The sequence below is a fragment of the Chroicocephalus ridibundus genome, chromosome 4, assembly GCF_963924245.1.
Source record: "Chroicocephalus ridibundus chromosome 4, bChrRid1.1, whole genome shotgun sequence".
Lineage (NCBI taxonomy): Eukaryota > Metazoa > Chordata > Aves > Charadriiformes > Laridae > Chroicocephalus > Chroicocephalus ridibundus.
Window position 1 is genome coordinate 18,787,531 of NC_086287.1, and position 22,035 is coordinate 18,809,565.

The following is a 22,035-nucleotide window of genomic DNA, read 5'->3' on the forward strand; positions in this document are numbered from 1 at the left end:
CACCGTGGTGAAAAGATCTTTTACTTCAGCAGTGCTCCATGGCTATGCCTGTTCCTTCTATTTTCCTTTTGACCAATTTGAGCAGAAGCAGAAAAACAACTTCCTTCCTTCTCCGGTAGCCTTCCCAGGCATTAGAGCTTGTTCTTCTCAGATGCCATTTCACACACAGCCTGCAAGGTACTGTGAAGGTCTCATAGTTTCTGCTGGTACCTGGGGTACCTGTTATCTGGGGATGGACCCACCACCCCTCAGTCTGGCTTCAAAATGTCCTGTGGTTGATGGCAGAGGAGTGGCTTGTTTGCCTTTGACTTGGCTGGACATATTCTTAGAGAAGTGTCTTGGGTCTAATGCCAAGGTTTACAGCTCCCTACAACCACAGTCAGTAGACCATCTCCATCCCCCACAAAGGCTCCCAGAAAGAGCGGCAGAATGGACCAACCATGCCCTGCCTTCCCCCATGGCTTTCGGGTGGAGCTGGGAGTGGGACCAGGCTGATGTGTCACACGTGTATGCCACTAGGTCTATCTGGGCGTGCTGGAGTGGATGTTCATCCAGTTCTGCAGGAGGGTGGCTATTAACTGAGGTGGGAAGCCTCCTCGTCTGTCCTCTCCAGTCTCTTCCACCCAAGCTTCCGTTCCTCTGCCAGAAGTTTGTGCATGGGAGGCCTCTTCTGAACAGGTTTCTCTCAGAGTACTTAGGCGATCAAGGATCTGTTGTCTTTCCCAGACCTCTCTATTTGTGTCCGAGACCCCCAAAGTTTACCCCTTGATCATTATCTGGAGAGCAGATGCTGTGTTACCTCCGGAGGTACTGTGCAATGTGTCCCCCCATATTGGATCACTCCTTCCTCCCACTTCAGTCTTTCACTCTCATCCCTCTGCCATGGTATTGTCCCCATCTTTTTTGTCTGTCGACTCTCTCCATTCCCTTTTTATTTCTTGAATGTAATTGGAAGAGCTGAGAATTTGCAGCCTGGTGTCCTGATGGGGAAGGGAGGCAGAAAGTGATTTGGGGAGTGGGGTGTGAAAGGAAGACGAAGGGGGAAAGCTGGCTAATTTGCATCCTTTCTGAGTGCCCTGGCTCTATAGCCAACGTACAGCAGGGGGTCTTCTGGCAAGGCGGTAGCGACGTAATGAGGTGTGTCATATCCCAGCAGGAGCCAGCCTCGCTCCCCCTCAGACCCCCTAATTAGAACTGTTTCAATTTTTAAGCCCCCCTGGAGGAGTGGTAGGGGGAGGCAGGGGGAGCGGGGTTCCTGCAGGGGGGGGACCGCCAGCCGCCTGCCAAGGGGGCAGCTCTAATTGGAGTTGCTGCGAGTAGCCGCAGAGCGAAACAAGCTCGCCGTGGGGCCAGGGACAGCGATGCCATAGTGCCACAGGGCTGCCAAAATGCTTTGTGATGGTGGGGGGGGGGGCGGCATCACTATTGCAGCTTTTAAGGGATTCCCCCCCCCAGTTTAAATGAACACATTGGCAGTGGCAGCAGGGGTGTGATACAGGGGCGGGGGAGGATTGCACATCCTATCGTGGCCTCATATTGGGAGCTTGGACCCTGAGGCTGAAGCCTGGGACATCTACCCCCTGCTTTGGGAGGCAGGTCTGGCAGCCCGGGGAAGTTGGGGCTGTTTATATTGGAGTCATGAGCCAGAGCAAATGCTGGAACCCCCATCCTCATATTCTGTGCTTTTCCTGCAAGCTGGCTGTGTTTGGTGACTGGTAACTGAAGTCCCTGTCATTTCACCCAGCAGCATGTCCTACCCAAGCATTTCTTTTGTGTCTTGAGCTACCATTGCAGTAGGTGCCTGCACTGCAGGCTCCTACCTTCAGGTGTAGGAGCTTCCAAGAAGCTTACTCGGATCAGGGTGACTCGTAAGCCTCCTCTAGTCCATGGACCAAATCCTGGCCCTGCAGAAGTCAATGAAAATCTTTACGCTGCCTTTTCAGGCGTGGTATTCATAGTCTTCCTAATTTAGATGCATTAAAGCTTCCATGGAACAGCTTGTGGGTTCTCTCTAAAACACCGTCTGGCAGGAACAAGAGGAGCCTGGTAATAGCCCAGGCTTATTTTCTGAATGACTGCAGCGGCATTAAAACCTAATGCCATTAAAGCATGCCTGCAATGACGTGTGCCATTAAAACCTAAGAAGACACCCTGAGGTGAATGTCCCCCAGCCTGCCTATTTCTCTTGCAGACACCATGGGCTGAGCATGGAGGAAGCTTATTCTTCTGGTTGCACTTCAGAGAGCACCAGGCTCGACCCTCCTCAGCTTCTAGGATGGAGCCCAGATATGTGCCCCTGTATACGAACCTCCTTTCAAAGTCTGTGCAAGTTAGATGCTGAAAAGTGGTAGCCACTTCACGGCCATCTTGGTCCAAGTACAGCTTCCCCAGGGACTCTGCCCTAATGCCTGACCTGTTTCTTGAAAGCAGGCGTGAAGGTCACCTTGGCTTCTTGGCTTTCAAGAGAGGTCATCTTCTCTTGACTTGCCATGAGGCAAGCTGGCAAGATACCCATGAGCAAGCTGATAAAAAGACAGGTGAAATCCAGTATGGAGTGGTGGACATGGGTGAGCAAACCTGATTTGGTGGTGTCTGATGGGCCATGAACTAGCTATTACCATGCAGCAGCAAAACTTCAGAGCTGAGCTAAGCTGCTTTTGTGAAACCATTACCTCTGTGCTCAGCAGGGGTCAGGAAAAGCAAATTGATTGTGAGGAGCTGTTGGGCTGGGAACAGGGAAAGGAGGAGACATCTTGCCCCGTGCAGATCCCTGGTGTGCCTGCCTCTCAAATGCAGCGCGTCAGGGCTGGCTGGGGGGGCAAAAGGTGTCTGTGCAACAGGCAGCTCTATAGATGCTCTGACCTGAAAGGCTCTTAAACGAGGTTTAAACGCAGTGAGAACTGTGGGGAAGGCAATTAGAGAATGGACATGCGTGGCCTCTTCCAGTGCAAGTAGTAAGAATCACCTGGAGGAGCCATTGGTTAGTAGACTGGGAGCAAACCAGGGGAAGGACTTCTTCAGCGTAGCTGGCAAACCATTCCGCTCCGTGCCACTGGCCACTGTGCCTGTTAAAAGCTGACATGGCTTCCAAAAAGCAATTAGACAAATTTGTGGAAGAAAGCTCCACTGAGGGCTATTAAATACAAAGAGAAAACCTCTGGCTTGGGCAGCTCGGGAGCCACAGATGCCCATGGGCTGGGAGAACATACCTAGAAAGTGTGGCTTGTTGCACTCTTACACTCTTCTGAAGGCATCCTCTGAAGGCCAAGCCCTTGGGGACTTGGCCCAAGATGAGTGTCGTGTCCTGCCCAGCTGACAGGTCATCTTTTCCTTTCCTCTCTTTCCAGGTTCAGCACAATGAGTTGGCATCCTGGGTGTTAGCAGCGTGAGGAGACCAGGACGGCTGCTGCCCTGCTTACCCCTTATCCCCTCGCTTGTTCCCCTCGGGGAGACGGGTCCTGGTGTCCCTGCCCTGCCCTTCCGCCCCTTGCCCCCCACTCGCCATAGAGGGGACGGGCCCGTTATGGCTGGAGACAGGCTCCCACGCAAGGTGATGGATCCGAAGAAGCTGGCCAGCCTCCTGAGGAACGGAGCGGAGGGCACCCTGGTCATTGACAGCCGCTCCTTCGTGGAGTACAACTCCTGGCACGTCCTCAGCTCTGTCAACATCTGCTGCTCCAAGCTCGTCAAGAGGAGGCTCCAGCAGGACAAGGTCTCCATCACCGAGCTCATCCAGCCCGCCTCCAAGATGAAGGTAGGGGATCTGGCCCTCATCTTTCCTGGGGGATGCTCACACCCTTTTCACCAGTAGAAAGGAGCAGGGTGAGGGTGGGATGCAGACTGGCATCTACGGACTGGTCTATGCCTGGTATGTGCACCCTCCTCTTCCATCCCTTGACCCCAGTATCTGCTCGCATCTCTCTGGTACCCTTTGGAGAGCTGGAGCGTGAGCTCATGCAGCCACAGGGCTGTCCTCGGGTACTTGTTCATTGCTCCCACCCCAGTGATGTGGCTCCCTGCTCCAGGAGCCCTTCCCAGGCAAGTCTAACAGGTATATCAGCCTTCGGACTTGTCCTACGTCAGCAAACAACTCCCCCAAAGCCTTCTTGGAGCTGTAAGCTTAATCCCCTGCTAAAAACTCTTCCCCTCCCCTCTGTCATCTCTAACTCCATTCAGGGACATGTAATCCTCCTCCCCTGTGACGCCAGAAGCTCTTATCCGGTGTCATGGCATATTATCTCTCCCAGGCTCCTCTCTCTATCGCTCCCGGTTAAATAATAGAGGTGGCTCCAAGCCACGGAGCTGGGCTGGAGCCCCGGCCAGCAGTGCTCCGGGTGCCCCCGCGGTGCCATCGGCCGGGTCCTGCCCTCTGCCGAGATGCTGCCGGGTTGGGGGTGGTGCTCCGGGGGGTGCCGGGCGGGGGGACGGAGCCGGAGGGTGTTTTGCCGTCGCATCCCGCCCTCCCGCCGGTTCGCTTTTACCGCTTCCCCCCCCTCCCGCCTTGTAATTTTATGGCAAAGCGAGGGTAATTCAGGCGATTAATCAAATGCTGGGCCCAGCTGGAGCCATCTGCAGGGTGTGTGTGTCCCCCCCTCGCCGCCCCGCGAAGCCACCGCCGTCCGCATTGGCTGCCGGTGACATCACCCCGCCGGGATCAAGGGGGCTGGCAGCGCGGGGGGCTGAGGGGGGGGGGGGGGGGGCGGCCTCCCGCCAATCTGCGGCGGGGATGCTGCGGGCTGGGCGATTTGGAGGGGATTGCAGGAACTGATTCCTGAAGGGCTTTAGCTGCTCTTAAATCCCCGGGAGAATAAAGCAGAATAATCAGTTTTTCGCCAGCCAGGGAGGGAGAGCGGCGCGGCCGCCCTCCTGCCGGCGAGGGTCACCTCTGCAGTGGCCGCCGTCACGTGGAGCGGTGGCAGCAGCACAAGCGATGCGCAAGGCGGGGGGGGGGGGAGGAAGAAGAGGAGGATGACGGGGGAAAGGGGGGGAAGCATGGAAGACTTAACGTCAGCTGATGCCGTCCGCCTGCAAACCTGCAGCTCGGCAGCCGCAGAGGAGCAGCGGCTCCCAAAGGGGTCCCTGCTCTGTCCCCATGGAAGGGGCACTCGCCTCCTCCCCGCTCCTGGATCATTGCGTAATGGTCCAGGTACCGGCCGGGGACGTGATAATAACCAGGGACGCTGAGGTGGGTGGGTAGAGGAGAGGCGTCGCCTCTTTAATTCACGGATTTTTCCCTTTTTTCGGTATGGCTGAGATCTCTCCCGGCGCATCGGCGGGCAGGCGGCAGCGTGCCCCCGCTCCCCGCAGCCCCTGCCGCGCTCGCCGCTTGCGCGCTGGCTCTCCCAGCGCACGCAGCCTGGGAATTAATTAAGCTTCAGGGCACCCTTATGAGGTTAAGCCACTTGCCCTGGGAAGCTGGAAGGGGGAACCGGAGCGGGGGAGTCACAGCCGTATCCTCATCTGGCATAAAGCAGGGCTGGCAGCTGTGGCTCAGGGTGTCCAAGCCTTTTCGTGCACGCACCTGCGAGTTTGCATTTTGGGGTGATGAACTCTCCTCTCCCGCTTCGTCCTTCCCCCCACACCTCTGATTTCAGCCACATGGATTATGGACGTATTTTGGGATCCCCAGAAATCAATATGGTCTGCTGCCTCCAGGTGCACAGACCCTTGGAGGGGGATGCTGAAAGCTGGTTTAGACCTCCGTTACCCCCGTATCGTTTCCGTGCCTCCACCTGCCATCACTGGCCAATTCCCCCCCTCCCCCAGCCCTGCTCTGCCCCTGGCTCCCCACACCGGGGCTGTGGGAGGCGGTGGGGCGAAACGGGGGGGGGACGGGGGGCATGGCTGGCGTTGGGAGCAGATGGCAGGAAGGGTGACATCAGTGGCGCGATTGTCCAGCCCCATTATTCCTCTTGACGGGCCTCCCGCCCTCCTCCCGTTTCCTGCTCCCGGCCGGCCGGGGCCGCCGAGACAAAGGCAGCCGGCAGCGACATGGGGCTGCCCAGGCAGGGAAGGGGCAGCCCTGAGCCCCCACCTCGTCCCGCTCCTCCTTGCCTGCCCAGTTCAAAGAGAGTTCGAACTGCGTATCCCAGCTTGGTGATGCCCGGAGTGGCAATTGCCTTTTGAGGAAGGATGCAGGGGCTGATATAGAGCAAAGCTTTTGGGCAACCCCACTTGGCTCTCCCCTCTGCTCCATGTACGCAGGCAGGGGGGATGAGAGCATTTGTCTAACTTGCTTTTCCCAGTGTTCGCACCCCTCTTTTCCATAGCACTGTTAAGAAAGGGTACCATTAACGGTGCTTCTGGATGCTGCTGTTTGGAGCAATGCTGTGGGATAACAGCAGCTCCTGGCTTTTTTGGTGCAAGGAAAGGAAAGGGCCATTTGGTGGAAAAAAAAAAAGAAATGGGAAAAATAAAAATCCCTTTGTTTTTTCAATGAAATATGTCTACGGTTGTGGGCATAGCTAAGCCACTGCTCCCTGAGCCCCGTTGTGCACCGCATCCCACTGGGCGTGTGCATCTTCCCATGGTGCCCGGCTGGGAAACTGCAGCAGCAATTCATTTCCCAATTAGCAATAGTAGCCCTCTGCACAAAAATGGTACCAGTGTAGCGCCCTGGTTTTGTTTTTGAACCCTTCTTCCAGTATCAACAATAATAAATTATCCCCATAATAAATTCCAATAACAACTGGAATAATTCAGCTCCCTGGTGCAGCTTCGGGGGCAGAGGTTATGGGAAATTCTTGCTTGGGGTTTTTAGTAGAATTTCTTGAGGGGAAATGCTGAAAATTTCACTTCTTCAAGATCCCCCTGGAAAGTCTTTCCACCTCTCGACCTCTTCTCACTTCCTGAAATGTAGTTATCTCCAGGGCGGCTATAGCCACAGTTTGAGGCATGACAAGGGTCTCTTTGGGCGATGGGAATATTTATTTATTTGCGTTAGGAGCATGGCTCTGCAAGCAGCTGTTTTGCTTGAGGGAAAGCCTGGGCTTAGTTTTGAGCCATGTGCCTGGCTGCTCTTTATGTTGATGGAAGCCCTGTTATTTCAGTGGGGTGATTCACTGTGTTTTGAAACAATATGTGACTGAGATGTCGGTAGTAATTGGGATGATAAGAATAGCTCACTCTTATCTTAGCCTGGATCACCTGTAGAGCATCATTATCCCTGCTTGGCAGCTGCGGAGAGGCAGAGCAGGGACCCGGACTGCCTTGAACCACCCAGTGCCCAAGACCAAATGTCCGTAAGGGAGTTACCTCCATCCAGAGCTGGAGATGGTGATGGGTAGCACTGGGCTTGCAAAGGCAATGGATGGTCTCAGATGGGGTTTGGTTGGAGCTGTCGGCTGGGTGGTCCCTGCTCTAAGCTGGCCATCTGCCCCAGCTGAGTTGCTGGCAGGGGAGGGGTTGGCCCTGGGGAGGTGCCCAGGGGTACCTCCGGCGCTGTGGTGGGCCAGCAGCTTTTCAAAGACAGGCACAGATTTGCAAGCCCCCCTCAACATCTACTTGGGGCCAAAAGCCTTGCTGTGCCTTGGCCCCACTGTCCCTTGCTGGCTGGATTTGGGGACCCTTTCTGGAGGGTGATGCCTGGGGGTTTGGTTACTTCGGCAGTCTTGGGGTGATGGGCAACCCCCATGGGAAAGCCCTCACCATGGAGGTGCTGCTCCTCAGAGGGACTCTTCCGTTGTCAGCCATGCCCCTGGTAGAGGCAGGAATCTGGCCCAGTTAGCTTTTAACCTCCATATGTTTTAGGACAGAGACAGTGCAGTGCCTTCCCCTACGTATCAGGAATGCATGAGGTTAATGGGACCTGATTAAACATCTCCCTCTCATTTCCCTTTGTGGTAAGGAGCTGGGATGACGGTGCAGGCTCCTTGTGTGCTCCACGAGGGCTCCTCGGGACCATCCTGCAGGCGTCCTCACCCCAGCAAGCATGGTATTTATTTTCTGCAGCCGGGCCATGCGAGGCCGGCACTTGTTTGGCATTTACATTGAGTGAAACATTATAACTTTAATAAGATGTAAACCGTGTCGCACATCTCTGCCGTCGCTCAGCAACCCTGCAGTAATGGCCCAAACAAAGCCTCCCCGTGCGAAGGGAACACTAAATCCTATTGTGGGATAATTCTGCTCAACCAGAGCTGGTATCTCCCCTGCAGCCACCATGGCCGGGACCGCACAGCCGGGACAAGCCCCTGCCCTGCTGCAGCTTGGTCCCTGCCTCACCATGCTTTTAGGGGAGATGCTTTTGCTGGCGTGGGGCTTCAGGCTGGGGACTGGATTTTCAGGATGTGCTAGGGGTGTGCTAGGGGGGCTTGAAGGGATAGTGGCCCTGCTAAGGACTGGTGGGCTCCAGCCTCTGAGCTGGCTCGGCAGCCACTGTGTTTCCCTCCAGCTGTGCTTGGGATGGCCACCTGCAAAAGTCCTGCTTTGGGGATGGCCGAGGAAGAGATGCTGGGGTAGATCCTCAGCTGTCTTACCCCCAGGTGGCCTTGGTCATTTTTCAGTGTCTTGTTTTAAAATTCCTGCATCCTTTTCTCTTCCCTCTCATCCTGCCACTGCCTTTTCATCTCTTCTGTCATCTCACTGACCTGCGGGGCCAGTTTTGCTCTCCAATGTCCAGGTACAGGCTCCTTTGAGCTCCCCCCTTCCTATTGCAGAGCCGCACGCGGTGGCCCGGCAGGGATTTCTGTTGGTGCGGGGCCGTCCTTCCACTGCGGCGAGGAGATGTGATGAGCTCAGCTAAATTGGTGCACCCTGCAGTTTTATTTGGATGGCACTCACGTTGCTGAGCAGGGAAGTACCTGCAGCAGGGTGTGGAAGCAGCATTAATATCGACAGCAACCTGGAGTGAATCTGCTGTGGTGATAAGATAGCGCATGGCAATGAGACAGCAAAAGGAGGCAGATGTCCATGAGTGGTTCCTAGTTCAAGTGGTCTCCTAAAGGGATTTCGGAGAGGGATGGGCAGGGGATGGGAAATGGGCAACTCCAATGTAAGCCAGAGGAGAGAGCGGCTCAGGGACACAGACCCTCCCTCCCTGCCCGCTGCTGCCTCCTCCTCCTCCCACAGAGTGATGGATGTGCCTTACCCCGCCGGCTGGGAGGGCAGGCGCTCACAAGGCAAGCGTATGCCATCCATCAGGCTATTCAGTGAATGCGCTGAGCCATGCCTCTGCAAGGATTTTTATCTTCTTTTCATGCACAGACCTTCAGGTAGACGTAGGAACGGCCGGCTGCGCCTTGAATGCTCTCGCTGCAATCCAGGCATGGGGGGGACTCCTGCCTGCAGACAGCTGCCTGACTGCAGGGTACCCCACCATCCCACCTGCCCTGGGGACCTGCAGTGGCAGCAGGGCTGTATGGCATGTAAAGTCACATGAGAGCAACCCGGGAGCTGCTTTCCCTCTACCCCAGCGCATCTCTCCCATGTGCAAGCCCCACCATGCATTACAAACAGAAGGAAGAGCATTCCCTTGAACATCCACGGAGCTAAAGAAGAGATTATCCTTCTTCAGCCCTCAGGGGTGATCTGCAGCTTTGGGTTGAGCTTCCAGAGGGGTAGTCCCTACAGAGGTGTTACTGTGCTGGGCACAGTGTCTCCAGGCTGAGCCCTGAAGAGCTGTCACTCCAGCCCCACTCACTCCAGCTGCAGCACAAGGGCTGTGCTGGGAGCACCCCTGCCTGCAGAACCACCCCCAAATCCCCGTGACACCAGCCAGGCTGAAGGCAAAGGTTGGGTGGGGAGGAAGTGGTGGAAGAAGTCACAGCGACTTCTGGAATGCGGTTAAGTAATGGCAAGCTGAGGGTGGGCAATGGGCAGGAGTGACCCTGGTTTGGGTAGGATGCTCAAAAGTGCTCACAGTTGGGGCTGCTCCAGCAGGCATCTATATTGACACACTTGCTTGTAGCCGTGGAGCAGAGTCCCAGTCTGGCTGGACCCTTCATTTGGTGAGCAAAGCCAGCTTGTGGGGACAGCATGGAGCTGGTGTTTTCCAATGGTGTGACCTCTAACTTCAGCTTTGCTTCCCATGGTGGTGTGGGCAGCAGCATCCTCAGTGCTCAGCCTATTTCTCTGACACCCAGTTTTCACCGTTCCCCTGCAGGTGGAGGCGGAGGAGCACCAGGACGTGGTGGTCTACGACCAGAGCACGCGGGATGTGACCGGCTTGGCTGCCGACAGCTTCCTCTCCATCCTCCTGGGCAAGCTGGACAGCTGTTTCCACAGTGTCTCCATCCTCACAGGTAGGAACCCTGGGTTGGCACTTCATCTGGCACTCATGCCCTTAGTCTGGAGTTATGGAGCTGTGGCCACGTGTGTCCATCTGCACCCACTTTCCCAGCTACCGGTGGCTGTGGTGGCAGAGGGCAGCCCTGCAGCCCAGGTGGCATGGGCACCCCCACGCTGGCATCGCTGGGTCCTGCCCATGCATTCATTCCTTGCACCGTCCAGTTCCCCACCACTGCGCCCGCCAGCCTGGGGAAATGAGAGAGGAAGGTACGGAGGGGTCGCAATGGCATGGATCCAGCCACCCAAAAGCTGCCCTTCGTTCTCCCATCCCTGCGCTGCTTCATCCCTGGTGAACGTGCCAAGAGCTGGACCCGGTTCAGGCACTCTGCTCCCTCTTGCTGCTGTTAAAGGGAGGGCAGGAGAAGAAATCCATGGATGTGCTGGGAAGGGGAAGGAGGGCAGGGGCAGAGGGTCACCAGTGGGTGAGTCAGGGTCTGCTGGAGATGATGTTCTCTGGGCGTAAGTGTGCAGGCAGGAGGAGGCACGCGCTGCCCTAATTACAGCCCTTCCGCAGAGCAAAATGGGAGACCGATGAATGAAATGCTCCAACCCAGCAGAGAGGAGGAGAAAGAGGCAGTGAGCTGCTGAAGGGAGAGTTAAAGCTGCCTTTAATTCCCCATGGCTGGGATGGCCAGGCGTCTGCCTGGCTGGCCGCCCACCCCCGAGCTCTCTGCCAATGGAGGGGTGGGCATCACTGCCCCACACAGCCCCTCGGTCCCGCTGAGCTCAGCCAGGCTCCTAGATAGCGCCGAAAGCACAGGGATGGGGATCATCTCTGTTCCCCAAGCCTGTCCTCATCCTGCGGTGATTGTGTACTGCTTTGGGGCTGAGGCGCAGGGTACCAACCTCTGTGTCGCTGGGGCATTGCAGGAATGGAGGGAGCAGCCATGCCCATAAACCCAGCAGTGTGACAGCCTGGAAGGGGTAGTTGTGAAGGGGGAGGTGGCATAAGCAAGTGGCATTCAGGGAGCCTGGCGCACGCAAGGCATGGGTAAGTGCTGTTGAATTAGAGCAACTGCGTTGTGATGGGGAGAGCAGAACAGAGAAACAGCGGGAATAAACTCCCCAGTTCGAGGGTTTCAAAAGCAAGCAGTGACTACACAAAATCATGTCAAAGCTAATTAACACGGCCCGCGTTGCAGGAGCTCTGCTGAGGCCAGTGCTGGAGGATGCAGCCATGAGCTTGCTACGGCCGCCTCTGGCCTGCCACAGCAGCCAAGCCTGCGGCTCCAAGGTCATCGTGGCATAAGCAAGGGCACGGCTTGATGCATGGTGCAGGAGAAGGAGAAGGCGGATTCGGTCACATCTGGGAAGGAACCTGCTTAGTCACCGGGATGGGTCAGGAAACAGCCTTTGCAGCGTGACCTTGGCACCCCCTAACCCGCCGTCACTTTCCCAGGGCTGTGCGCTGGCTGCAAACCCCTACCCCTGAGTCCTCCTGGAGGAAGGACGGGGCTGGCTGAGGTGGCCCTTAAAGCCCCAGAGCCTTCTCCTCCCTGGGAAAGCGAGGGGAGGCTTGGGGAACCCCCGTAGTAGTGGTGCACCCCAGCTGCATGCACAGCATGCCCCATGCTGGGTGAGTGCCATCAATGTGCCACCCCCACGGCCATCAGCATCGCCACTGCTGAGCCCCCCATGAGCAAACCTGCACCCCACTTGCGTGCACGCATCTTCCATCTTCAGAGCGGCCATTTACATCTCCTGGGGCTGCAAGAGCCCAGACCCCCAAGCAGGGCTGTGGCTGTGCTTAGGCACCAATCAAACCTTAAACCTCCCCAATTAAACGCGCTGCAGGGCCGCAGCCTGATGGGGAATGTGGGCATGGAAAAAATGGGAACCGAAATGTAGAACACTGGGTCATGGCGGCGGCGTCTTACATGGAAATCGTGACTGGAAGCGGCTGTGGAGAGCGTCCGGGGGAGGCTGGGCACGCTTGCCGACACGCGCAGCTTCCTCCTGCCTGTGGTGTCGGCAGCAGCCGGGTTGTTTTAAAGGCAGCTCTTGGGAGGTCTGAGGGGGAATGTGTGGGATGGGCCTGATTCTGACCCCTCGCCCTGGTGGAGTTTAACCCCTTGGTCTGTCCGCCGCAGGCTCAGGCACCTTGTCCTGCCCCAGCCCATGCTCTGTCCCAGAAGAGGTGCCTGGGTCCTCCCTGGAGGTGGCTTGTGACCCCAGTGGGGAGTTGGGCTTGACAAGGGCTGCCAAAATCTCAGGGTCCTGCCCTGAAATCTCAGCCTGTCCCTAAGAGGATGCCAGCACGGCAGGGAACCCCATCCTGAGGGTCCCCAAACCCATGTGCCGGCCCTACGCAGCCCCAAAACCTTCTGAGCCCCTCCATGCTCCCCAGCTCTCCTCAGCCCCAGCAGATGTTTCTCCAGGGTTGACGCATGTCCATATGCCTCAGCGTCCCCATCTTGTCCAAATGCCGTGCTTGGCCATTCTTGCTCACCTCCACCCCATCGTCCTTCAGACCCTTGAAGCAGCTGGTGGAGGCTGATGGGCGAGGACAGGGAGGCTGGGGGTGGCAGGAGCAGCAGTGGGGACCCCTCAAGGGTTAACAGCCCAGAAGCAGCGATTCCAGTGGGGCTGGGAAGGAGGAATCTGAGTCAATTATTCCCAGTCTTGGAAATCATCGGCTTGTCTTCTTTTTTCCCTTTTTTTTTTTTTTTAATTGTGTAAGTATAAATAGTGCTGCTTGCTGCCCTCCATCCGTGGGAGCAGAAAGCCTGTTGATTTATATGGTTTTCCTGACATCACATGAAGTGGTGGAAAACTGAATGGAGCCAACATTTTTCCTGCATTACGTAATGCCCCCTCCCTCCCTCCCGGCCCAGCTCTGCTATTCCTGCAGGAGCCTGACTGTTCTTTAACCTTTGTTTACTTCAGCACAAACCCTCGCGCTTTTTTTGCCTTTCCCCCCCCACACACTTTTTTTCCCCCTTTATTTTTTCCTTTTTTTTTTTTTTTCTGTTCCCCCCCCCCTCCTTCTTCCCCTCTGCAAACTCCCACTTGGTTTTTATTAACAGCCATTATCTGTTTATGAAGCAGCAGCGGCGGTCTGGCTCCATCGCTCCCTGATGGCTCCTGCGTGCCAGCTCTTGTATTGGAGCCTGGCCAGAGCCGTAGGATGGTGCTGAGCTGCTGGGTGCTGAGCTTCACCAGCTCCTCTCCATTTGTCCAGCTGCAGCAGAGGGTGGGGAGATCCTCCTTTGCTCGTGTTCAGCCAAAGGCTTGGGATGCTCATCCAGATGATGCTCAGGCACCCATCTCGTCCCTACCCCTGGTCCTTGAGCCGAGCACTGGGCTCCTCTCTCCTGTGCCCAAAGCCAAAGATGAAACCAGGGTGAAAGTGTGGCCAGCAGCAGTGGTCCCAGCAGCCCTGACCGCTGGGGTTGGGACCCCCCCTTGCATGGCAGAGGCTCTTTTCATGGTGGTTTCATGCGCTGGGGGAGCTTTATTGTTGCGATATCACGCTCCGACCTGAAACAGGCCCCTCGCTTGCTTTCTGAACTCAAGTCATGAGCTTTTCATCTGGCTCGGGAGTGCGTGTGAGATCATCTTCAGCCCCCCCCCCCCCTCCTTTTGTACCAATTCTTCAAGGAATGTTTAAATTTTCCAGTCCTGTTCTTTCTAAATTTGGAGCGTCTGTTTACTCCCAGGATTCGGAAAGAATGTAACAATATCATCAGTGAGAAATCCCTCCCAGCCTTCCCCTCGCCATCCTCCTCCTCGGCGAGCGGGCTGGCCTCCGCAGCCTCGGACCGTGACCCAGGTCCTCTCCAGCCTGGTGGTGCCGCAACCAGCCAGTGCAGCCGGGGAGAGCTGTAATTGCCTCTCAGCAGTGATCCAGAGAGGGCTTAGATTTGGGGGATTTTGGAGGAATCTACCAAAGGCAAGTGACTTCAGAGCAGACAAAATGAAGTACTGAAAAGCAGGGAGGGGATTTCCGTTGCAGGAGCTGACTTGAGCTGCCCAGGTGGGAGTGGGTTCAGCACTGGCTGGAATTATTTTAGAAAGAAGCACTCAGGGACAGATTATTTTAATTAAAAAAAAAGAAAAAGCACTTTTTTTTTTTTAGGCATAGGGACAGTCTTAAAAGGAGGTTAAACACCAGGGCAGCTGAATGACTTTGCGCATCCTTGGCTGAAAATACTGTGATGCTTTTGCATGTCCTGTCAGTCTGAAGCCACGTTCCAGCATCACATCTCTCTTGCTGCCTGCTCCTCTTGAAACATGTCAGGCTGGGTCTGTTTCAGAGGAAAAAAGAAAATAAATGAAAAAAGCTGAGCTAGGCAGGTGCAAAAGCAGTGCATAGGCAGGGCAGAGCAGAGGGGGCTTGCTTTTAGGAGCTGGAGCTTGCTCCAGGAGCTGGAGCCGGTGTGTGCATCCAAAAGGCAGCAAAAATACAAATGAATCTGCAAAACTTGTCATGGCTGACGCTGAAGCTAAAAGCTTAGCAGGATCCAGAACAAGACTGAGGAGTCTTTACAAAGCCAATGTAAGAAAAAAATAGTCTAAAACTGAAGAAAATACCCTGAACACCCACACTTTGGTCATCAGTCAGAAGCTGTCTGATGGGAGTGGGGAAGCAGGACCCCACTGCAGCTGGTTATTTGATGATCGCCTTCCTCGTTGGCCACTCTGGATGGTATTATGATTTCATCTGACGACTTTGGTATGTGAGAGTGTCTCCTGGGGATGCAGCACATGCAGGATGCACTAGCTGGTGGACTTTGTCCCTGACTCCAGCAGAGCCCTGAAGATGCATGTGTAGGTCAAGCATTAGGGCCATTTCAGGTACCCTCAGACTGCAAGGTCTAAGAGCACTTGTGGACTTACTGGCGTGAATCCATCAGAGGTACCCACAAGTTTTTCTTCTAAAGTCTAATTATTGCCTCTGAACCTCCCACAAGCACCTCTGCCCACCCATGCATGTCTCCATCCCACAGCGTACTGTGATGAACCGAAAGAAGCAAATCCTCTGCTGGCAGGAGTATGGGTGCATAAGGAATATAAGGAGCATGCAGGGATGGGATGAGACAGGGAAGCGCGCTTACATGGGACTCTCAATCTCTTGCTTCTCCCAGATTTGGGAGCTTTGAAGAATCAGCTTTGCAAATAATGTGAATGGGGATCCTGGTTGTTCCTCATCTACAAACTGCCTGTGTGTTGCTCGGGAATGGAAGAAGGGTAAGAAGTGCCATGGCGGGGGTTACACACAGCCTTTCTCAGGCCGTTGGTGGTGGGCCGCAGGGGGATTATCTGCAGTGCTTTCCTTTTGACTGTCCAGAGGGATGGAGGTAGGGCACTCTTGCCAGCCTAGTGGGAAAGGCTTTTTTTAAAAAATCATAGCATTGGCTTTAGCCACTTGAAGTTGGGCTTCAAATGGTAACACAAAGGTTTGAGTTTTTTACAGTCCTGGAGATTTAGGTAACTCTCCAAACCTCCCTCCTCCTTGCCCACTTCCCCCGCTGGGTACGTGGCACCAAAGAAGTTGCTTTCTTTCCTGCATCAAAACCATCTGGGATCACTTTGGCCAGGGCAGGACCGTGGTTTTTTGCCCCATCCGGTGCCATCCAGTGGGCGCTGGCATCCAACCCTGGCCATCCAGCCCAGCTTTGGCCCTAGGGACTGCTCCCAGTATCCGCAGCGAAGGCACAGCAGTGGGGTAAGGTACCCTCTTCCCATCCTCTGCCACGACCAGGAGATGCCTGGGAGAGTTTCGGCCCCAGAGGGACCAGCGGCTGCATCCCTGGGAGGGGTTAAGCTAGGTCACGTATGTGCGAGCTGATTGTATTCCAGACCTATGCTCTAAACCTCCCTGTTTAGCAACGCTGTCGTCAGACAACTTGTTTTCCCGATTCTATAATTACCCCGAGGAGTTTCCCCTCCCCCTCCGGCTGCATTTTTAACCATCGAACCCAGAAAAGGCGAGCGAAAAGGCCAAAGACAGAGAGGGACGGAGGAGAAGGGGCTTACAGAAGAGCAGCCCTCAGGTTGCCAAGACTTACAAAACTGCCATGTAATTTCATTTCTCATTTCTGGAAAGCTGACAGGAGGAAGGCAGCTTCCCCAGTAAGAGATCCCGATGGGTAGAAGCCATTGCCCAGTTACGGTTTCCTTCCTTTTGAGAAACCTGCATCCCCTTGTCTGACTCCCCCTTTCCCCGGGCCTGTGCCGCACGCTTGCGGAAGATCGGCGCTGGCACTTATTATAAGGTCCCAACGCTGGGTGGAGAGAGGAACCGCTGGGCACTGCCCAGCTGGGCTTGTGCCAGGCTATAGGTGCCTTTGTGATGTATATTCTGAATGGGGGCTTTCTGCTCCCTGCTCTTGCAGGTGCGTTGCATGAGTGTCTCCAACCCGTTGCAGCAGGTTTTTTGATGGTGAGCACTGTGGCAATGAGAGCGAAGCAGGGCCAGCGAGGTTAGGCATCGCTCCCCAGGAGATGCACCTCTGTCTCCTGAATAGGGGCTGGAGGCAGGATGGGTGACAGCCTGGCCAAGAGGAGCACCTGGGGAAAGAGGCCGAGGGACGGTGGGCAATACACGGGATGTGTCTCTGTGCTATGGATGTTGCCTTTTCATTTCTCTACTTGCTAGTGCTCACTTGCTCCAGCGCCAGCTCCCAACACTTATCCTGGTCCTGGCAAAGGGGTGAAGAAGATGGGGAGGATGCTGCCTGGGGGATGGTGGCTGCTGGTAGCATCTCCATGTGGCTGGACCTCATACCGATGGAGGAAGGGGGGTTGCTCACTTGTCTTTTGCTGAGGGTCAGAGGGACACAGGACACCAGTGAGTCTCCTGCATCAGGGGCTGCTTGGTGGTGTCGTGCCCAGCTCTGTAGCTGCAGCCCTGAGCCGAAAACTAGGTCCAAATGCATCCTGAACAGCAACAGAGGGAGATGGAGGCATCTCCGTTGCTGGGAGCCATTGGAACTGGCCACCAGCATCATGCACCCTCCCTCGTAAGGACAGAGGTGGCAAATGTGGGGGACCATGGACCCCCCTGGGGAGCTGCTGTGGGAGTCACTTCCCAAGCGCAGCTCTTGGAGGAAGGCTGCTCCTCTCTCTTCCAGCCTAGTTGGAGCACGCTTTGAATTTTATCCAACCTCTGACCCACATCTGATAATAATCAAACCATATTTGTTACAACAACAAGGCTCGTTAGGAGGCTGGCTCCGCTCAGGGAGGGGGGGAGGGGAGAGCACTTAGTTAATGCCAGTGACCTCATCTCATGTGATGTCATTCAAAGGAAAAACACTGAAGTCACTCACATATGGCTCAGCCTGGGGTTTTTCAGCCTGTAAAGCTTCAGATTTTCAAAGGCACAATGCAGGCCCCCCCCGCCTGGCTCCTCCGCTTGCTATAATCCTGAATGATTTTCTGGAGGCCTGGGCTCAGACCAATAAACTCGTAAGGAGCTGTGTGGAGATGTATTAAGGAGTCCCGCGGGTGGGAAGGGGGGTGGGGGGGAGAAGTAATTCTCTCCCCCAGAACAAATACAAGGAATAAAATGCATCATCCCCCAGCCTGCTTCAGAAGCCACTACTGATGGATAGACCCCAGCAGGACTGGGAAAGCCCATTCCTATATATCCCCTCTTGCTGGACTTTTGCACATGAGAGGGCTTTGGCAGAGGATGCATCTCCTTCAGACCACTGTCCTTCTCCACTGGGACTGGGCAGATAACTCCATCGATGTGGCCATGCACAGGTGTGAGCAGCCCAGCACCAGCCCCTTTCCCCGCCAGCTGTTGGGGCCCGTTTGCCTCCAGCTGTTTGAAACCGCTCCAGGCTGAGCATCCCTCCTGGGCGATGCTCTCAGTGGAGACATCAAGAGGAAAGATGAGCTGGTGGTTAGGGACCTGTTGTCTGGTCCCCAGCTCTGCCTGCAGTAGAGAACCCTGGAGAAGTTATTTAATCTTTTGTGCCTCAGTTTCCCCCTTGGGAAACGGAGATCATGGCATTGCCCTTCCTGGCACTGGGATTCAGAGTTGGTCCTGCCAGGAGCGGCTGTGGGAAGGGGGCAGGATGGGGCACAGCCGTGGGGTGCAGAGCGCAGGGATGGAGAGCGGTGCTGCGTCCCCCCTTCTGTGCTTTGATCACAAACTGTCCCGTCTGGTGCCAAAATAAGGCGTGGACAATTAGCTTCCTCCCTCCAGGGCCCTGTCCCCAAATTAACTCCGCAGGGCCAAATCCGGCGTGGCGCAGCCATCCATCTCCCGCTGCTCGCTGCGAGGGGCTTTCGGGCGGGCGAGAAAATTGCGGTTGCGCCTTTAAGCAGGGAGCGAAGCATATGTCAGGCCCGGCGTTTTCCTGCGTGTCTGTGTGCTGAGTAAGGAATGCGGTCGCATGCCTGACCCGTTAGCTATGAGCGCGCTATGAGCGCACTATGAGCGCAGCGGTGGATGGATCAGCAGGGCTGTTGCTCATGGGCTGAGCTCATTCAGGCTGGAGCAGGAGCCGCGCACGCAGGGAGCGAGAGGCGAGGAGGAGAAGGGTGGCCAGGAAAAGGGGGCTACGCCGGGCCCCCGTACCCTGCTCGATTTTTTTAATGCTTTTTATTTTTTCAGCCTGAAGGCTGGAGTCGGGGGAGGCTGGCGGTGCCCTGCCGCGGGGGGAGCTTTTTTGGGTTTTTTAGTGTTTTGTTTGCCCGCCAGCTGTTGTTTTGCTAAGGCAAGAGGTGCCCCCACGAGCCACAGCCCAGCTGCCTGGATGCCCGTGGATGTAATGATTGCTCCCTCCGAGGACCAGTTCTGGACAGACATGCGCGAGGGGCAGATGAAGCTGAAAATAAGGGTGCGGAGGATGAAGGAGAGCAGGGACATGAGAGGTTTGTCAGCCGGCCGGCTCCTTTCCTTCCGATGGGGACGGAGGGGGAAGAGGGGGCTGCTCAGACCCCTGCTTTGCCCAGGGGACGGAGATCGCGTTTGCCGAGCGGCCGACGGGGAGCGGAGCGCGATGGCCGGCGATACAAAGAGCGCAGGCAGCTGGCGAGCGGGGAGATGGAGGCGAGCGGAGAGCGTGCGGAGGGGGAGCGATCACCGGTTCCCGGCCACGGGCAATGTGCGGAAGCGCTTGCGGAGGCAGCTAGCCTGGTCCTGCGGGCAGCAGCAGGAAAGGAGCTGCACGGAGGGGGCAGCTCCTTCAGGCAGGTGAGAGGCTGCCTGCAGTGGGCAGGGGCATCGGTAGAGGTCCTGGCGTTGGGCAGCTTTCCCACCTGCTGTGGGGTCTGGCGAGGCTGCCTGGCCGCGGGGGTCCGCTCCAGGGTACCCTGAACCCTTCTGCATCCAGGCAAGCTTGGTGAGCGTGCGGACGGAGCAGAGGAGAAGGAGGGATGGAGGAAGGCTGCGGGAGCCAGGGCAGGCGCTGCCGCTGGCATCACTGGTCCCTCGGGTGCCAGTTTGGAGGGGTCACCGAGGCTGCGGGCATCTGTGCCTTGGGCAAAGGGGAGTGTGAGGCGGGGAGGTGTGCAAGGAGCAATGAGCTAAAAGAATGCTGCGGTGCTGCCTGCACCCGGGCAGCTGCCCGATGGAGCCATTTCGCTTCACTAGCATGGTTGCTGCCTTGCCCATCTTCAGGGGTATTTCTTTCAGAAAGGGGGTTTGCAGTGTTGCCACCCCCCAGGCTAGGGTGAAGGGCAAGCAGAGGAAGGGGATATTAACTGGAGCAGCTTAAAAATATGCCGAGCCTGGAATGACCTAGATTACTGAAGGGTTGAATCAAGAAACTTCCCCTCCATCACCACTTAAAATGGGAGCCTGCTAAAAGTGCTTGACAGGTTTTTGTGGCATGAAGTACATAACCCAGTGGTGGTGTCATTAGTAATAAGTCACTCCTGGAAATGACACATTTTGCTTTACTTAGAACGAGTAAGGCTGGTCCAAAGCAGGCACAGTCACCGGAGGAAAATCAAGCCCAGCAGCTCAGGGAGCGTGTCTGTGGTTGTGTGGGTGGAGGGCTTCCTTTCTGACGCTTTTCCATTTTTTAAGGATGTTTTCCGCCTGTTTGGGAGAATGGGAGGGGGGGTCTGGGACCAGCCTGCGAGGCCAGGGGGGCTGGCGGGGGTTGGGAGGCAGCAGGGCGATGTAGCAGCAGATGGGCAGAGGCTGTTTTGGGTGACCATTGGGGAAAAGGGGAAAAGGGGAATTCTCATGAATCCATAATAGGGCTGATTCATCAGCTTTCTCATCCTTGCTGCTTGGGAAAAAAAAAAAAGAGGAGCCAGCAGTGGGGTGATGAAATTTGGTGCCAAGTGAAGGTAGGGTGAAACCCGGGCTGGGGGAGAGTGTAGGTGCTGGGCAGGGGGATGCAGGATGGGGACAGGGGACTAGGCGAGCACTGGACATCTCTCTCTGATGCAGTGAGATGAGTGGAAGTAAAAGAGCATCAACCAGGAGAGGGCGAGTTGGCCAGGCTGCGGAGCACCAGGATTTCACCCAGGAGGGTGGGAAGGGCGTGCAAGCAAGCAGGCTGCCCGCATCGGGCATCGCTGGCAGAGCTGGGGAAAAGCAAAGGGGGCTGCAGCGCCGAGAGGGGAACAGTGAGGGTGGAGGCAGGGGGAAAACTCAGAAATGTCCCAGGCAGCAGGAAGTGCTAACAAAGCCCTGGAGCTTCCCAGAGCGCAGTGAGTAAGGGTGGCAGTAAGCAGTGTTTCATCACGCTGCCCGGCTTAGCTGCCGGCACCAACAGGCTCCCACCCAGCACGAGAGCCAGGGAGACGGTGTTTTGCAAAGAGGGATTTTCCCAGCGGCTTTGGGGGTTGACGTGCGGCGTGCCTGGCCCCTCCACTTTCCTTCCATGAATTCAGCCTGCCATGGAGATGCTCGGCCAAATGCTCAGGCTCACTACCCTGCCAATGCTGGGCATGATGCAGGCAAGGGCTGGGGTTTTGCAGGTCCCCCCCAGCCCTCATCATCTCCTGCCATGCCTCAATTCAGCAAAGTGGTTTAACACCTGGGGACAGATATGTGAGGACACTGGGAGCAGCATGTCCCCAGGGGACGGGGGTGATGGGGAGGGGGCATCCAGGCATCATCCTGGCCACTGAGCCAGCACAGCAGTGGGGGAACCATGCCGGCGTGGCGGCGGCTCCAGCAGCAGCCGAGGCGCGTGCTCGCTTGCATGCCCCGCTGCCCCTCGCCACGTGCCGCCCTGGCAGCGGCTCTCAGCCAGCGCAGGCATTTTAATGAGAGTTGAGCAGAGCCAGGGAGCTCTGCCGCCGGGAGCTTTAGAGGGGCAAAGGGTCTCCAGCACGAGCACAGGTGCAAAACCCACCAGTGGGGCCACAGGCTGCCACAAAAGCCCCAGCACCTGCACGGGAAACTGGTCTCTGAGCAGCTCCAGCTGCTGCTCTTTAACATTCATTATAGGAGCAATGAGGGTGGGCTATAAACCACCTCTTTAATACCCCCATAGGTCTCCTGCCAGCTCCTGGTGTGAGAGCTGGGGGTGAGGAGGTGGGGTGTGGTGGCTGCTGGCCCAGGGAGGGTTTGCAGCTCTGGCTGTGCCTGTTCCCCTCCTCCTTGCTACCACAGACTGATGGCACAGTGGGGTGACATGTCACCTCTTGTTTCCTGCTGGGGACCTTTGAGTTGGATGTGCTCCACCATGCATATGGGACGCTAGCGAACAGGACGTGTCCCTGCTGCTCAGTGTGTCTCTGGGGGAGCGTTTAGGAGACTCATGGGGCTGGGGATGTTCAAGAGGCATGTGGCTCTCCTTAAGAGTGGTTTTTGGGGTGAGGCAG

The 22,035-nt window shown here is 56.2% G+C and overlaps 1 protein-coding gene across 6 annotated transcripts in view; it reads left to right on the plus strand.

Moving 5' to 3' along the window:
- The window catches only part of DUSP8 (dual specificity phosphatase 8), a 47,988-nt gene that overhangs the window by 11,307 nt on the left and 14,646 nt on the right, over positions 1-22,035 (plus strand). For 5 of the 6 annotated variants that reach the window (XM_063332221.1, XM_063332222.1, XM_063332225.1 and 2 more), the window contains exons 2-3: positions 3,348-3,754; positions 10,103-10,241. In XM_063332221.1, the coding sequence (XP_063188291.1) occupies positions 3,524-3,754; positions 10,103-10,241 (370 nt within the window). In that variant the 5' untranslated portion in view covers positions 3,348-3,523. Of the gene's footprint in view, positions 1-3,347; positions 3,755-10,102; positions 10,242-18,559; positions 19,120-22,035 lie in introns of those variants that run through there. The other variant, XM_063332226.1, reaches the window with a different exon arrangement.